Here is an 18,251-nt window from a genome sequence, read left to right as displayed (position 1 = left end):
ATCTGCTTCTTAACAAAGTGAATCTCACATTTAAAGTTTTAAGTGATAAATATAAGGGAGGTGTTGTATAAACAGAATTTATACTACATGGTTTTGAAAACATGTAAGCTAAATTTAAAAAATACTCTCATTGTGCAAATAAGTATTAAATGTAATAAGTTGGAAAATAGCATATTTAGACAAAAAATTTCATAGAGTACATGTAGTCCAGTCTTATTTGTTATAGCATTTTATAGTTAAAGACATTGAGCTTTTGAGATGGTATGTGATTTGTTCAAAGTAGTGTATTATGCATGAGAGTCCAGGACTAAATCCTAAGTCTCTTTACACTAAAGAAAGGACTCATAATTGGTTGAATTTACCCCACAGATTTTAGTAGTTGGTTATTTCTAGGAGGTGGGGTCAATTCTGCCAGGTAATTGGCTCTACATATATTCTAAGTTAGAAGTCTGAAAATATGAGCAATATTTATTTTTCTTGATAAATCAAAATTTACTGACAATTTAGATTCTCCTTTATATCTTTAAAGGAGATAGTTTAAATAAAAGGCATAATTACCTTCTCCAGAAATATGAAATGTAAAATATGGAGGGAAAACCTGGTTTGATTTGGTCTGTGCTGTCAGCCTGCAACAGTGTTTCCTGGAGTGTTGTGGCAGGCACCCCTCCCAGACACCAGAGAGGTGTTACAGAACAGCCCCCTGCGTCAGAGGGAGAGGGCCGTCCCCACCTCTGTTCTTGTCATGCTCACTGGAATGAATTCAAACAAGTGACTCCAGATAATAATTGCATTGTGTTAAAGTGAATTTATTTATAAAATTAAAACATGCACATTTGTTAAATAAGCAAGGCAAGCAAACCTATGCATCTGGCTTAGGAGGCACAGATGGGCTCTCAGCTAATTTGATGAGTGAGTGGGGTGTGCAGTTTCTGCCTTATATACCTTCCAGTCTATAAATGGTGGTGGTGGTTTTTAATTCCTCTGCTAGATATCCTGGAATAGATTAACGCTGAAGGTCTCCCCTTTTCTTTGTTATGGCTTTTCCACAACTTATGAGAAGCACCTGACATTAAATCCTGAGACAGCTGGCTTTTCTGTTTAAACAGGGGGATGAGATAAGACTGCACCCCTCCTTCTCCCTCCTCCCTGATGTTCTAACAGCTCCAGTGTGATTTGCACTAAGTAGTCTCTGGTTAGTGAGAAGTTGAATTAGGATTCCTCCTCCTCTCTCCCTTTCTTTCCCCCTCCTCTCCTGCATTGTTTTGTGAGAAGGAGAGGTTTTAACCCTTTGTTCTCATGATAAGGTCCTGCTACATGTGGCCTGCAAAGCTTTCTGGCTTTGTTTAATTTTTCTGCCTTGGTTTCCATATTCCACTTGTCTAGGAATTTTCCTTACTTTTCATTGTCCTATAACAGTGTGAAATAAGTTTGGGACACACTGCATTCCATATACTTCTTTGGTGAATTCACAGTTCATTATCACATTAAAGCCTGTGAGAAAGAAGTACAGAAACTTGTTAACATTGTTCAAACTATCATTACTTAAATTTGTTTAAAGCCAAACCCATATTTTATGAAATGTGCTTAGGTCTCTGTTTTCCCCCAAAACATAGTATGTGAAACACTGGTTTAGACCATCTCTTATTTTAATTTAATTTTGCCACTAATATCTTTTATGAATGTTTTATTCAAGAGTCAACAGTATTTTTACATGCACATTGATTTTTCTGGCTAAAAACTAATGGTATCACTAAGTTTGCATGCTAGAAATTTCTTTATAAATTTCTACAAAGAATTAAAAAGGAGAAAGTATATTATTATTTCTTTTTTTAAATCTTTATTGTTGAGAATATTATAGATGTTTCACCCCCCCCCCTTTTTTTCCCCATTGCCCCCTCCACCCAATCCCACCCCACCCCAGGTCTTCACCACTCTGTTGTCTGTATCCATGGGTAATGCATATATGCATAAAAGTTCTTTGGTTAATCTCTCCCCGCTCCCCCTTCCCTTTTATCTTTTTCTTCTTCTTCTCCTTAATGAAGGCCCTTTAACATTTCATGTAATACTGGTTTGGTGGTGACGAACTCCTTTAGCTTTTTCTTGCCTGGGAAGCTCTTTATCTGGCCTTCAGTGCTAAATGATAGCCTTGCTGGGTAGTCATCTTGGTTGTAGGTTCTTGTTTTTTTATTACTTTGAATATTTTTGGCCACTCCCTTCTGGCCTGAAAAGTTTCTGTTGAGAAATCAGCTGACAGTCGTATGGGTGCCCCCTTGTAGGTAACTAACTGCTTTTCTCTTGCTACTTTTAGGATTCTCTCTTTGTCTTTAACCTTTGGCATTTTAATTATGATGTGTCTTGGTGTTGGGCCTCTTTGGCTTCCTCTTGTTTGGGACTCTCTGTGCTTCTTGGACTTGTAAGTCTATTTCTTTCCCCAGGTAGGGGAAGTTTTGTATCATTATTTCTTCAAATAGGTTTTCAATTTCTTGCTCTCTTTCTTCCCCTTCTGGCATCCCAATAATATGAATGTTGGGCCTCTTGAAGTTGTCCCAGAGGCTCCTTACACTATCTTTATATTTTTGGATTCTTTTTTCTTTTTCCTGTTCTGACTGGGTGTTTTTTGCTTCCTCATGTTCCAAATTGCTGATTTGATTCTCAGCGTCCTCTACTCTACTGTTGATTCCCTGTCAGTTATTCTTCATTTCAGTTCCTGTAGCCTTCATTTCAAATTGGTACTTCCTTATGTTATCGATTTTCTCAGTTATTTCCCTAACCATTTGCTTAAACATCCTTATAACCAAAATTCTGAACTCTCTGTTAGCTAGCTATGGCTAGCAGGAGCCCACAAACTATCCTGCTGGGAGAGACAAGAGCACAGCAGCGGAACTGCCAAATGCAGCCTTGTGCACACATCTGTAGCTCTTCTGGGAAGAGGCTAAGTCAAGAAGACCTGAGTCAACAGTTTTAGGAAATATAAATAGATAATCCAGTAAAAAATAATAACATACTGATTCCAGTCAGGATGGCGGAGTAGGTAAATGCAGTACTTGCCTCCCCCCACAACCACATCAAAATTACAACTAAACCACAGTACTACCATCATTCAGAACCGCCTGAAGTCTGGCTGAACAGAAGCCCTACAACTAGGGAATTAAAGAAGCAGCTACGCTGAAACTGGTAGGAGGGGCCAAGGCGCAGAACCGACACCCATGTGGGGTGTTTCTTTAATTGGGAGTAAAATCTCAGCTGCAGAGATTCCACTCTGAGGAGCAAGGGGTCCCAGCCCCACACCAGACCTTTCAGCACAGGGTTCCAGTGCCAGGAAGAGAAGTCCCTGTAACTTCAGGCTATAAAAACCAGTGGGGATTATGGCTGAGTGAGACAGAGGCTGCTGGAGTCCCAGTCCCTTAAAGGGCTGGCGCATGGACTTACTTGAACTCACGCTCTCTAAGCTCCAGTGCTGGGGCAGCAGCTTGAAAGGATCCAGGGACATAGAGGGGGAACTAAATAGTTGGGCATCAGGGCAAGAACTGGGTGGGCAGCTCTCTCCCAGACCACAGTGCTGGCAGAGGTCATTGTTCCTTTGCTGAGACTTCCCCACCGCACTGCTGATAGGCAGTCGCCACATCGGAGTCTCCATCAACCTAGTTCACACTGTTCACCCTGCCCTGGTGACTCCTTGAGACCCCCCACTCCACCCAATTTGCAGCCCCACCAAAGCTGTTTGCAGTGACTTTTCCATATAAATGGCCTGTCCTAGCTCAGGCTTCAGGCTCTCCTAAAACAAGCAGCAGCTGGCCTCAGTGTGCCCCATAACTCTCAATAAGGGGGGCCCCAGGCCCAGCACTAGCAGCCTCCAGCATTGGCTCACAGGTTGGCCTCTCCTGGGCTCCTCCAAGCCCAGCACAAGTAGCAGCCATCTGCAGATCGCTCTGTAGCTGATGATGGGTGGCCCCAGGCAGGGCACAGGCAGTAGCTGACTTTGTGCCTCCTGGGAAACCCCAGAGCCAGCGCACTGGTGGTCAGTTTCAGACCACACCAGGCTACAACCCCACCACATGCACGAGCGACACGCTCAAGGGGCGCACTTGGTGAACACCAAAGCTCCACTACAGTAAATCCTGCTTCATAGGCTAGAACACAGGAACTGCTTTAAATAACTATAGAAAGTACTGCCTTCAAAGAAAATGTAGACACTAAACATAAATAGGCTTTTCAGAGTGACCATGTCTGATGTTATCATTTCAATTTTAAAAATTTAGTCCCAAAGTAGAAGCTTTAATGTAACATTACTAAGTTTTAAAGAGCAATTCAACTTTAATATCAAGATGAGCAGTATTTAATAAGAAAACCACAAACTTCCTGACTTGCTCTACGAAAGCATGATAGCAGTTCTTGTATAATATGAACAACCAGAAGCAACCACAGTGGGCCTCACAGAGGAGACATCAGCTTGAGTAGCACGTGAACCATTCATGAGAAAGGCAAACACTAAAAACAGTACATTTATTTTACTCTGAGAAGGAATGTTTATTTAACTTATTAGCAGTTTTACTTAAGAAATATGAAAATTAACAGGCTGGACAGCAGGCCCAGGTTTTCTGCCTCCTGCTCTCTGTTTTCCCCCATTTCTGGCTAGAGGCAGACTTGGTGTGTGATGGAGCAAGGAGCCTGCAGCCAGGAGAGCCAGTCACACTCTACAGACAGCAGATGGCCTTCTGTCTGAGATTTGCTTTGCAACATCATATTAATTCTATCTGTACTTCCAAATCCTTCAGCGCTGAGACTCGTCTATACTAGACAATCACATGCATATAATCAGTGGTTGACTGGAACAAGGGTGGGGAAAATACTAAATGCAAAAAGGCATCAAGGAACTTTTTGGAGGAATGCAGATGTTCTGTATCATGATTACGGTGGTGATGAGAAACAAGTTTATACATTTGCAAAACTCTTCAAACTATACTGTTAAGATGGGTACATTTTATTCTATGCAAATTATGCCTCAATAAAGATAATTTTTAAAAAATCATTTGCTGAACTAAATCATAATATTTAAGCATATATTATGATTAACTTACAGACATTTTTAAAAAATAGAAACACAGTAACTGTTGGACTGACTTAAATTACTGGCTGTTATAACTTACTAAGTTCTCTACAGTAGGGTGTGGCTTTCTTCTATGCATGCATGCTCTGAGTAAATGATTTCTTTTCCAAGATGACCCCCACATTCTGAGCTTTCCAATTCTAAAAACTCCTGTTTCTTTTGTCAGGATCTGGCAAGTGAGGTAAGTGTACGATTTTGAAAAGTGCCACAGGGTCCAGTCACATGCTCAAGTCAAGTATATTGGACCTCTGTCAGCTACAGAGCCAAGTCACTAGCTCGTGGGGTGCCTGACATCGTAGCATACCTCTCACGCTTAGCTGGCTGGCTCACTTCAGTGTGCAGGAGGGCTTGGCTACTTGCCTGCTCTTACCATTTTATATCACTGGTGTTATGTTATTTTGGAAGCCTTGAGGCAATTAAGGACTTTATTTGAAGCTGGATTTAATTATATAAATTTGACCTGGTTAAATTTGAGGAAGGATTATTTTGAAACACTCCTTTTTGTACTTTAAAAGTAATAAATGCATATAGTAAAAAAAATTCAGAGTGAGAAAGTCTGCCTTCCATTCCTAGCCCTGCCTTCTATAGATGAGCATTATTGACAGTTTCTCTGTAAGCTTCCAGAGATTCCCTGTGCATATGATACCATATCTATCCGAAAATATATATCTGACATACCCTTTAAAAAATAGAAATGGGAGCTGTTATAATACTATTATATACCCTGACTTTTTGATTTGATATTTCCCGGATACCTTTCTATGCCAGCACATACAGCTAGCTGTCCATTCTGTTTGGCCATTGTTGTTTAACAGGTAGGATGTCCTCGTTTTCTTGCTGCGTCTAGCAGTGCTGCAGTGGAAATCCTTGTAGATACATTCACCTCTGTGCATTTCCTACCTAGTGGCTGACTTTGTAGGGAGAGAATTGCTGAGTCAAAAGAAGTAATATCAAATTATTCTCCAAATTTGTATGCCAATTTAAACACCATAAATTTGTGAAAGGTACTAATTCCCCAGGTTTTGAAGAAGTATTGAAGAAAAATGACGTTAGGCCTGGATTAAGCCTACATTACAGAAGATACTCATGTTAATACTAGACCCTCCCATTTGGCTTTCACACTAGTATTTTCTTACAGTGGACCCAAAATGAAAGAAAATCAATTATCTCAGCAAAAGAGATTAGTCCTGGAGAAAGAGCTGCTGTCCTTGGGGAATTGGTTTAGAATTGGCTGCCAAAATTAAGTAAAATACTTTATGTCATATTGATTATATATTTGCAAAATTTAAGAAGCTATAAAAATAAGCACTTATTTCCCTTTAGATTTGAGCAAGGAATGTTCCTCTTATTCCTTGCAAACTAGGCTCCTTCTTAGATCTCCATGTTCCTGCCTCTCCCTTCATAGCAGTAAAATCCCTGGCAGATGTGGCCTGATTAGAATGGCTTTTTGTTAGGTGGCTGGAGTTTTGTTTGAAAAGAGCTAACCTATCTCAACCAGATGGAACAGAAGCAGTAGTTGTGGCTTATATGTTTGTCTTCCTGGTCACTTACTATTTAATATTTTGTTTTCCTGATAAGTTTTATGAACACCTATGTAATATATTCCACAGATTTCAATGGGACAGATGCTTCAAGATTTTGGGAAATTTCTGGGGATGTTCCTTCTTGTTTTGTTTTCGTTCACAATTGGGCTGACACAGCTGTATGATAAAGGCTACACCCCAAAGGAACAGAAAGACTGCGTGGGCATCTTCTGTGAGCAGCAGAGCAACGACACCTTCCACTCGTGAGTGTCTGAAAATTGTTAGTAGAAATTCCATCGTGCTATGTATGAATTAGTATCTACAGAACGAGAACTTCAAATTTCCTCTAAGGAATTCCTTTTTAATAAGAAAGACTGTAATTAGTGGGCCCCCCTTAGGCCACTGGCTCCCCTCCTGCATCTGAACGGGGACCTCGGCACTGGGCGCGCTGCCAGCCCCGGGGACAGTGCAGTTCCCCGTCGGGCGTGTACAGTGCGGGATGGTTACAGCTCTGCTTCCCAGTCACTGTGACAACCAGACTCTCACATTTGCAACACTTGTTAGGTTGTTAGAATGGACAGTTATTAGAGCTTTAAGGATGACTTTTCTCTAGTTTACTGTTATCATGATACAGACATCCTCTAATTATGTTCGGTGAGGACTTGAACCACCAGCTGGGAGGCAGACAGATGTCGCCCTCATTCTTAAGCTAGAGAGCAGGGGCGGGGATGGCACCCTGGCCATGCTCCTGGTTTCCGCCAGCCCTTCCTCAGGTGCCCTGGAGTCCTTAGGAAATGAGAGTGAGGGAGTCAGAAGCACGCACCCGACACCTGCTGCGAATGCGTCTAAATGCCAGGGAGTGAAGCGCCAGGGAGCAGAGCTGCCTCCTGGGGCCTCTGTTCCCCTGAGGCATCCAGGCGACAAAGGATGAGAGACGCAGCCTGTCCCAGCGAGAGGGTGACGGGAGCGTGGCGGGGGCTTGTGTGGGAGGGTGCAGTCTCAGGAGGCCGGGGAGGCCCGTGGAGACGCTCAGCAGAGGTGTCACACGGGAGGGCCCGAGGGCGTGGGCAGAGGGCAAGGCCCCGGGAGCGCCAAGCGCCCGGGAGATGGGGTCAGAAAGGTGAGGGCCCATGGAGGACCCCGAGAGCCCCTGAAGGACTTCGGGCGCTGGGACAGCTGTCTGATACTTCTGAGCAGAGGAGTGACACGTCTGATTAGGCCTTAATAGGACCATAGGCGTTGCTGTGTTAGGAATGGACAGAAAGGATATAAGAATAATTTCTCTCCCTTTTGAGTCTATTTCTTTGTTTAAAATAAGGCATATCTGTGCTATTGGGTTCTCCTCATTTATTTTATAAAGTATTATTCTTGGATTATCAATGTTTTCTTTACATAATGTTGATATAAATGAATTCTTCATTTTTGCTAACGAATTTCTTTAATTTTCTTTTAAACAAAAATGTAATCGTCTTTACAGGTTCATTGGCACTTGCTTTGCTTTGTTCTGGTATATTTTCTCCTTAGCGCATGTGGCAATCTTTGTCACAAGATTTAGCTACGGAGAGGAACTGCAGTCCTTTGTTGGCGCGGTTATCGTTGGGACGTACAACGTGGTGGTTGTGATTGTGCTCACCAAGCTGCTGGTTGCCATGCTCCACAAAAGCTTCCAGTTGATAGCAGTAAGTACTCATTCTTTCACTCACTTACGTTCCCTTCAGAGCACACCAGTGTACGCACCGGATAAGGCAACCAAATAGTGGAAGAATTAAGAATTATCATTTTAAAATTAGATTTCAAATGCAAGTAATGTATATTAACAGCCAGTCTTGAACCAGATATTTACCTACCAGATGTGGAAACATGGACAGTTTAAAATGATCCCTCTTTTCCCCACGCCCATGTCTGAGTGTGTCTGTGTGCATGCGTGTGCACACGCTCATGTCCTTTTCTGCTTTTCCGTTTGTCTTATAGAATCATGAAGACAAAGAGTGGAAGTTTGCCCGCGCAAAGTTGTGGCTTAGCTACTTCGATGACAAGTGTACGTTACCCCCACCTTTTAACATCATTCCTTCACCGAAGACTATCTGCTATATGATCAGCAGCCTTAGCAAATGGATTTGCTCGCATACATCAAAAGGCAAGGTTAAACGGCAGAACAGTTTAAAGGTAAGAGACTGGACTTGCAACATAGAAATTCTCATAATTCCTGATCGCAGATGTTTCCAAAGGCATAAATATGCAGGCTTCTTAAGGCCTGGGACTGTCTGAGTTTTCCCCTCCTGTACCCCTAGTGCACGGCATAGATACGACATAAAGTAAGGATTCAGTAAGTGCTTTTGAGAACGAGAGATAGAGCTACAATTTTTTCATGAAATTTCGTCTCAGTTTTAAAACATGGAAAATACTTGTATTCAGAATCCCTATTCTGTGAGCATAGATGCTGATTGACTGGAATCAGCTCATATCTTTCTGGTTCTTCTTGAAAGTTACTCAGTACATGAATAATTCAGTACATGTTGCTATAAACCAGAAGTTGGCAAACTTTTTCTGTAGAGGGACAGATAGTAAATAATTTAGACTTTACAGGCTGAGACAAAAACCAGAGATTTATATGAGTAGTAATATAATAAGAAAGAACATATATTTCCACTAAATTTTTAATTATGAAATAAAAAAATGTAACAGTAATTGAGTAATAGTTTTTATAATACAGATCTATTAATGAAAAGAATGGAATTCCACTTTAGGGGGGATAACATTTTGTTTAATTTTAATTGGGGTTCAAAATTACTGTTCCCTCCCTAGCTGGGTCACTCAATTGGTTAGAGCACCATCACAATACGCCAAGGTTATGGGTTCGATCCCCAGTCAGGGCACATATAAGAATCAGCCAGTGAGTACTTAAGTGAGCGGAACGACAAGTCAGTGTCTCTCTCTCTCTCTCCTTTCTCTCTCTCTCTCCCCCCTCCCCTCTTCCCTCCCCCTTTCTCTCTAAAAAAAATCAATACTTAAAGAAATTGCTGTTCTCTGTCATTAATAACAGATGTTCATCTGTAACATCATTCTTAGTCGACAGGCCACTAAAACCAGGAGGTGGGTCAATCTGACCTGTGTGTGGGTCATAGTTTGCTGATTTCTCCTATAAACTGAGGATGCCTGTGACTATTTTTGAATCAAAATAAGCACACAGGTGAATGAATGAAACAAATATGCAGGCTGTATTTGTTTTAAACAAGTGTTGAGGGTTGTTTTATAGAGTGGCGAAAGTGTAGTTTAATAAAGCATTAGAAGGTATGTGTTTGTATCTGTGAATATTTTTTAAAAACCCACCTCGTTTAAATATCGCCTGTTCCCATTGTTGGTACCGTATCGTGGCTTGTTTTGAAGGAGTGGAGGGACTTGAAACAGAAGCGAGATGAGAACTACCAGAAAGTGATGTGCTGCCTGGCGCACCGCTACCTGACGTCCACGCGCCAGAGGATGCAGAGCTCGGACCAGGCCACTGTGGAGAATCTGAACGAGCTGCGCCAGGACCTGGCCGAGTTCCGAAATGAAATCAGGGATTTGCTTGGCTTTCGGACTTCTAAATATGCTGTGCTTTATCCAAGAAATTAACCATTTTTTAAGTCATATAGAGGATAATTTTCAGTAATCTGAAAGACTATATTTGCATAACTCGCAATTAAATCAATAAGATATATATTGAAATAAGGAATTATGTAAAAGCCATTCTTTAAAATATTTGTAGCATAAATGTGTTATGTAAAATATGTATATAGAATTAATTAGTTTTTTAAAACCCTCTGTTGGTAGCTTTTTGCAAAGCAAAATAGATTAAGTAGATAGGTTTTGTGAGTATGCTGCTTGGTTTTCTTATTGGAATAATGCTCTAAAGTTTTTTCTTTTTATGTTAAGAAGAGTAGTTATAATTGTACTCATTGCCAGAAAGTTCTATAAATGAAGACCAGTAAATGTGGGCTGATCTCTGTCCATGGAATAACTTGAAATGTTGAAGTCACAGTTTATAAAATCTCTGTTTTAGGACTTCACATATAATATAGTGTTTATTGTTTAGGAGTATAGTTTCATGTAAAACAATAGTCTATTTTTTATTTTATTATAATCCTAAGTAACAAAGAAACAACCTTAATGAATATTTGAATCTATTTATGTCTCTATACATTTAAATTCACTTCAGTTTTGTTATTGTAATATATATTATTTTTACATGGTTTGTAATCACTATATTTTTAATTTTGCTTTTTTCACGTAATAGTATTTTATATATACATTTCCATGTATTGATACAGTCCACACGTTAATTTTTATAGAATCATATCTTTTTTGAAAACTATAGTTAGTAGACTTTTTATTTGTAGCTATAGGGTACTTCTGTATGTGTACAGGTTTGCACAGGTACTTCTGTAAGGTTAGGCACTGAGTGGTTTCAATTTTTCCTTATTATAAAAGTGCTGTAATTCTTTTCCAGGTTGGAACGAATGTTCATAGTTATAAAGCTAACCCGAAATAAGGATTTAGAAGGTATTTCTGTATCCTGTGTGGTCACAGCCTGTTTTATTTTTGTAAACATTGGAAGACCCCTTAATGCAAGGATCTGTTTTACATTTGAACTAAGGTTCTTGAGCTTTGCTCCCAAAGTATTTTCCACAGAACTTTACGCAGCTTCCGCAAAAGTGCTTTCTGCTGGCCTGTGGATCATTCTTGCTGCTTAAGATGAAAAGTATTGATTTTTTAAATTAGAGAACAAAGTATATATTAAAAATTTTTTCCTATGTTCATGCAAAGGATGTAGTTAAATTTTTCCACAGGCTATTGCTTATATATATTCTTGCAACATTTCCAGTTAAGAGGCTATTAGGAATATAATTGCCTTCGTCACTGAATGTCATGGGGTCTTAAGGCCACGGGGTACTAGCTTGGAAGCACAACTATCCAGGGACATTGAACACACTAGTCTTGGGTGTCATCTTGCTTTTGATTTTCTGGTTTTTAGTTCCCAAATTGTAAGTGTTCCCCCTTTGGGGCAAATTCTTATAAAAATGTTTATTGTAAAGTTATATATTTTGTCTACAATGGGATTATGCACTTCCCCAGTTGGGATTTTACATCAGGATTTTTAGTCATTCTAAAAAATACCTAATTATGAAATAAAAATATGTATGGGTGCCTACTGCGTGCATGGATTACTTATGAGGTATATTTTGAATAACAGCATATTGTCAGAAGAAAGGTGAATAAAACTTGACATTGGATTTTAAATTGAGTCTGTCCATTGTATTATTTACTTTTTTTGAGAGATAATTCCTGTCATCAAATTCACTCTTTTAAAGTATGCAACTAGTTTTGTTTTGTTTTTTAAATCATGGTAAGAAAGATCTAAATGGGAAACATCAACCTCAGACCCCTCTGTTCCCCTCCCTACCTCCAGTGGCAAATACATGTAACTTTTTAAAACTCTACTGTTACATTGTATTAAAAGGGAATAACTGACTTAACCCAGCTCCGTGCTTGAATTACAAAAGTAACATGATTCAATATGAAAATAAACTGTCCACAGATCTCTGACAGTAATAAGTTGCAACGCACAAATGCATACAGGGGTCACGCAGGGCAACAAACTCCTGCAAGAAATATTTTAATGCCTTTAAGATCAGTCAGGAAAAGGGCCGCGGCCAGGACGAGCGCCTCAGTCGCGCGCCGGCGGCTCGGCCCCGCGGCCCCGGCCCCGGAGGCGGCCCCGCTCCCCCGGCCTCGCCCCAGCCTCGCCCCGCGGCCCCGCCCCGGAGGCGGCCCCGCTCCCCCGGCCTCGCCCCAGCCTCGCCCCGCGGCCCCGCCCCGGGAGGCGGCCCCGCTCCCCCGGCCTCGCCCCAGCCTCGCCCCGCGGCCCCGCCCCGGAGGCGGCCCCGCTCCCCCGGCCCTGCGAGCCGGCCGTCCGCCCCTGGGAGGCGCTGCTGCGAAGGGACCTGTGGCGGCCACACAGCTGGTCCCCATGGGGCCGCCTCGGGCCGCCCGCCCCGCAGCTGTGCCTCTCCCGCCCCCCGTCCTGCCTCCTCGTTTCTGAAGGTGGCCCGCGGAGGTGGCCCGCGGAGCGCTCGGCCCGAGCGGACTCGGCTCGGGTGGGCCTCGGACGGTGCGGGCGGCGACGCGGAGCTCGGCCCGAGACGGTCTCGCCCGCTCGCGCCCCCGCCTCGCTGCCACGCCGCGCGCCCTCCAGCGCCGTCCGCGCGCTGCCCGGTCGGGGGCCGTCTGTCGGCAACGTCCCCACCCGCCGTGACCGCCTGTCCAGCTCCCGCGCGGCCCTTCTCCCCCAGGCTGCGGTGGGAGGGATCCCGCACCGTCCCCGCAGCAGCGGCAGCCTCGGCGGCTCGGCGCGATCCCGCTCCCAGGAGCCCGAGCCCGTCCAGCCCCGAGCCGGAGCCCGCCGGCCGCGGCCCCGGGGGGGCGGGGGGGGCGGAGCCGGGGCGCGTCCCCGCCGGAGGGACGGGACGGGCCTCCCCGGGTGGGAGCGTGTCCCGGGCGCGAGAGGTCGCGGGGGCGGTCCCGCGGGGCCCAGGCCGGGGGCTGGCGGGTCTCCTGACGGCTCTCGCTCCGTCTCCAAAAACCTTCAGTGAAAAATGAAGGAGGGAGATGGCGCAGAGCGGCGCGCGGGGGCCGAGGCGGCGGGGGCGCGGGGCGCGGGGCTGATCCCAGCGGGCGGGCGGGGCGCGGCCCGTCGGCGACTCACCCCCGCGTTTCTGTCCCCCGAAGCCAGTAAAGATATTTAAAAACAAACAGCGCGCCCTCAGCGTCAGGTGCGCTCCGCGGGAACGTCAGGAGCAGCCGCTCCCGGGACCAGGAACCGTCTCCGCGACCCTGAGGCAGGGAGGCGCCGCGGGCCCGCCGGTGGCCACAGGCCCTTTGCGCCGCCGGAGCGCGTCCCGGCGGCTCCGCGCGCGCCGGGTTCGGGGCTCGCGGCTGTGGCGCGTGGACGGCGGGGCCGCGCTCCTCCAGCCCGATCCCGAACCACGGCGCGCGGAGGCAGCGGCGGCCGTTCCAGCGCCTCGGGCCGGGGCCGAGCTCCCCGGGCGGCCGGCGGGGCGGCTCCTGGAGGCGCCGCGTGCTGCGGCCGCGCCGCCGGATCCCTCCCGAAGCCCTGCGGTCGGCCCGGGCCCGGGCGGGGGCCGAAGGCGGGGGTTTAAGCGGCCTCGACCGGCGCGTCCCGGGCCCGCGGGCGGAGCGCTGAGCGGGGCAGGACGCCCGGGGCAGGGGCGCCCGGGCGGGCGCGGGGCCGGGGCTCCCCCCGCAGCGCCCCGCGGCCTGCGGCGACCACCCCGCGGCGAAGGCCGGGCCCGCGGGGGCGGGGGCGGGGACCCCTAGGAGACGCCGTGCGGGTGGCGCAGTCTCCGCGCGCCGCATAAAGGCCTTTTCCGCTTTGACCTGGAAGCTCCGTGACGGAGCATCGCGCTCGGGGCGGCGACCTGAAACGTGCGCCAGATGCGTGAAATGCCCGGGAAGCCGCCGGTCCCGAGGGTGAGCCGCAGCCTTGCACGCGCCCGGGCCCGACGGCGAAGCTGCTGCGGGCCGGGCGCCGGCGCCCCCCGCAAACAGCGCGACCGCAGCACCTCCGCCCGCGCCCCGCGGGCTCCGTGGGGCTCCAGGCCCTTTGGCCGTTCCCGGTGCCCCTGCGCCCAGGCCTTTACACTCCTGGGCGTTCTGCAGATTCAGCGGCCGCCCGGGCAGCGGGCCCGGCCTCCGGGTGAGCCTCCATGCTGTTCACCTACCGTCGGGAGAGGCGGGCGACGGAGCTTCTGTTTCCAGCGATCACAGCTTCAACTCTGTCATCTTAGTCCTTAGAAGGGATTTCAGAAAAATACCCAGGATGCCTGGAAAGTTTCTATCTAATGAGATAGTTTGGTAATTTCCTAGTTTTATATCTTTGGTTCAATAGAAATGTTTCAAAGTGCTGTGTGACCACGTAATGCAAAGTGTGTTTCTCTGTAATAAATCCCTTTGCCACGTGGCGGGACTTGCAGACTTGCCCCTGGCAGGGTGAGAAAAACTACCCTGATGCGGGAGCCTGTTTCTGTGGGAGCTCAGTCTTTTCTTTACTCCTACCCGAGCATATCTTCCCCACGCTTTGGGGGGGGGGGTTCCCACTGATGCGAGAGAGACACGTGGATGGTGGTGGCCTCCTGAACATGCCCGGACAGGGGCCAGGGACTGAGCCTGAAACTGAGGTACATGCCCTTGGCTGGAATCGACTAAGACCCTTGAGTCCATGGCCAACTCTCTACCACTGAGCCAAACCAGCTAGGGCTGTGGGAGCTTAGCCTTGATAAAAGGGTCAATGCAGGAATCATACTTGGGGGGGGGGGGCGTCTTACAGGATCTCCTGACAGGACCTGCCAACCATTTCTGGGCAGTAGTGTGGGTGTCTTAGAGGCGCCATGCAGGATGCCTGCCTTCTGGTGTGTTTTGGTAAGTAGCTGAGCAAGCCAAGGAGGGGTCGGATGATTAAGAGAGAAACAAGGGATTCTTGATTAAACTGAAGACTTCATTTGGGAACCAAAAATCTTAACGAATCTCTTGGACCCTGAGCCACATATTTTCCCTGAAAAGTATGCATTTTTTTCCAGGAAAATGTTGTTGAGGGTTATGTTATTGAAGAATGAACTGGAATGCGCATGTGGGACTTATTTAATGGCACACTGTACTCGAAACCTGCAGGGGATTTAAAACCAACTCATAACTTTTTAAAAGATTGTGAAATTAACAAAATGCACCTGAATCAAGTTTTAATATATGGTGTGATGGGTGAGAGGCTGTCCATTGTACTATTTCTGTCTTTGAATTCTCAGGCGTGGTTTGGCAGTGCAAGAACTCTGTAACAGTAACAAATTCAATAGAAAGTAACTATATGGGGGAAAAAGAACACCTGCCTAACACGATGTCTAATCTTTACCCAATGTAAATTTCCAGTGCAGCCCTGATTGGCTCTCATCTCCAATCAGCTGTTTGGTTGGACAGAAAAATCCACATTTAATATTTTTAGCTATTGTTATTTTTATACATACCATATTTTGAAATATGTTCACACACAGACCTGTATGTGAATGTCATCCCAAACCAAGAACAGTGAAATGTCCAGCAACTAGTAAATGAATTAACATATTGTACATCTACCCAGGTAAGAAAAGGGAATTGTATCATCAGAGCAATCAGAGAAAGAACAGCTAGGGCATTAACAACACCATGTGTGTTTATGTAGTGATTGGTTTACAGGGATTCACATTACACAATTGGAATCAGTTAAACATTCTCCGTGAGGTTGTTTTTGCATCTAGTGCTGGAACTTGGAGTTCACAGGGTAGGCAGTTGGGAAGGGACGATCCATGTAAAGTGGAGGAAACAAGGACAAGCTGGAACCCATGAGGACAGACTGAGCCCCATGTCACTTCTCAGTGTCTGTGTGATGAAGAAATCACACTCCTACTGGGTTCATGCAAACAAACATATTGCCATGAAAATAATGATACTCATTAAGAGTTTTTAAATTCTGCAGGGATCAAGTAGGGAGAAAAAAATAAATGATTTAATATTGCTTATCAAGGTACAATTTATCAAACTGCTCTAAGAAAATAAACAAGATTTTTTAAAAATCAGCAATATTTTGAACAGTCATAAGAATAATAATCTTCAATTTATTCAGTCCCGTAATTAATTCTTGTTCATTCTGATTTTTGCCAGTATTTCTATGAATTCAGTTGTTTCTTAGAGTTTTATAAATTTGTATATATTTTTAAAGTATGACCTGATAATTTATTTTCAGAAATTCATATTTTAGAATAAGTCAGAAGGAGATGCAAGATGGCAGTGGATTAGGTGAAAGCTACACTCACCTGCTTCCAGGACCAAACTGGAATTACAACGAAAGTATAGAAAAATCATCTTGAATAACCAACTGAAGACAGGCTGAAGAGAAGCCTTATAACCAAGGACTTATAGAGGAGGCCACATCAAGACTGGTAGGAGGTGCAGAGGCATGAGAAAGCTGGCCAGGCACTCATGGGCAGCAGATGAAGTATCAGAGGAATATGTCAGCTGCAGGGGGCTACCCCTGAGAAGTGTGGGGTCTAAATACCAAGCCAGGCTTCGGAGCCCAAAGCAGTAGAAACAGGAAAGGCACCCACCTGACATCTGGTTGTGAAAAGTAACAAGGTTTCTGTCAGCAAGGGAAAGACTGCTAGATATACTAGCACACTCTTAAAGGGCCAACACACAAAATTTCATTCACAGCCACTCATCCAAGGTTCTGGAGGAGGGAAGGCAGAGTGGATTAGAGCTGTGTGAGGGGAGTATGTGGTTGGTGGCTCTGGAAGAGAGCTGAGAGGTCAGTCAGCAGGATCCCTGAGCTGAGTCATTTCCCCATACTGCAGAAGCCATCTTTCTCAAGCAGAGCTTTCCCATCCATGCAGCAGTAGCTTGGGGGAAAGCAATAGCCCCATTTGCTGGAATCCCTCTTGCTCCACTCTGTGGAGCTTACACCCTGCTGAGGACTATAGCCAGAGGCTCATTAAGTGTCTTGGGGGTTGAGCCTACTGTCAGCCAGACTGAGAATGGATCCCAGCCATGAAAGGACCAATAGCAATAAAGATTCAAGTGCAAAAGGAGGGCCCACATAATGTAAACAAGGAACATTTATAGACTCCAACTCAGGCAATCAGATAGACTGTGTGACTAGATCTCATGGCCACCCTACCAAGACTGGGAGTCATAGCAGATATACATAATAAATAGAAACAAACACAAATAGGCAGCCAAAATGGGGAGACAAATAACCAGGTTCCAAATGAAAGAACAAGATAATTCTCAAGAAGAAGAGCTAAATAAAATGGAGGTAAGCAATTTATCAGATATAGAGTTCAGAGTAATGCTTATAAGGATCCTTAATAACATGAAAAAGGACATAGAAACCATAAAAAAGGACCAGTCATAAATGAAGAATGCCATATCTGAAATAAAGAACACACTGGAAAAAAGAAACAGCAGGCTCAATAGCAAAGGATCAAATCAGTGATTTTGTAGAAAAGGTAGGAAGAACACACAATCAGAGCAGCAAAAAGAAATAAGAATTTTAAACAGGGAAATTTATGGGACCTTTAGGACAACATGAAGCATAACAATATTCTTGTCATATGTGGTACCAGAAGGAGAAGAGAGAGAGCGAGTAATTGAGAATCTATTTGAAGAAATGTCTAAAACGTCCCTAATCCAGTGAAGGAAAAAGACATACACATCCAGGAAGTGCAGAGAGTGGCAAACAACATGTACCCAAAAAGGCCCACACCATGACACATTATAATTAAAATGGCAAAATTTAAAAACAGAGAATCTTAAAAGCCACAAGAGAAAGGTGGTCAGTTAGCTATAAGGGAGCTCCTATAAGACTTCCAGCTGATTTCTCAACAGACACATTTCAGGCCAGAAGGGAGTGGCATGAAATATTTAAAGTGATGAAAAACAAGGACCTACAACAAAGACTACTCTACCCAGCTAGGCTATCATTTAAAAATGAAGGAGAAATAAAGAGCACCCCAGATGAGAAAAAGCTAAAGGAGTTT

At 45.0% G+C, this 18,251-nt stretch overlaps 1 protein-coding gene across 6 annotated transcripts in view; it reads left to right on the top strand.

Annotated features, from left to right (window-relative positions):
• The window catches only part of TRPC1 (transient receptor potential cation channel subfamily C member 1), a 69,376-nt gene extending 57,466 nt beyond the window's left edge, over nt 1–11,910 (top strand). For all 6 annotated transcript variants that reach the window (XM_081139284.1, XM_081139282.1, XM_081139286.1 and 3 more), the window contains 4 exons: nt 6,718–6,893; nt 8,108–8,309; nt 8,602–8,796; nt 10,018–11,910. In XM_081139284.1, the coding sequence (XP_080995410.1) occupies nt 6,718–6,893; nt 8,108–8,309; nt 8,602–8,796; nt 10,018–10,245 (801 nt within the window). In that variant the 3' untranslated portion in view covers nt 10,246–11,910. The remainder of the gene's footprint in view (nt 1–6,717; nt 6,894–8,107; nt 8,310–8,601; nt 8,797–10,017) is intronic.
• Nucleotides 11,911–18,251: the final 6,341 nt, after the last annotated feature.

The sequence above is a fragment of the Miniopterus schreibersii genome (genome assembly GCF_964146895.1).
Source record: "Miniopterus schreibersii genome assembly, chromosome: 5".
Taxonomy (NCBI): domain Eukaryota; kingdom Metazoa; phylum Chordata; class Mammalia; order Chiroptera; family Miniopteridae; genus Miniopterus; species Miniopterus schreibersii.
The sequence above is the reverse complement of the archived record's forward strand: the minus strand, read 5'-3'. Positions and strand labels throughout refer to the sequence as shown.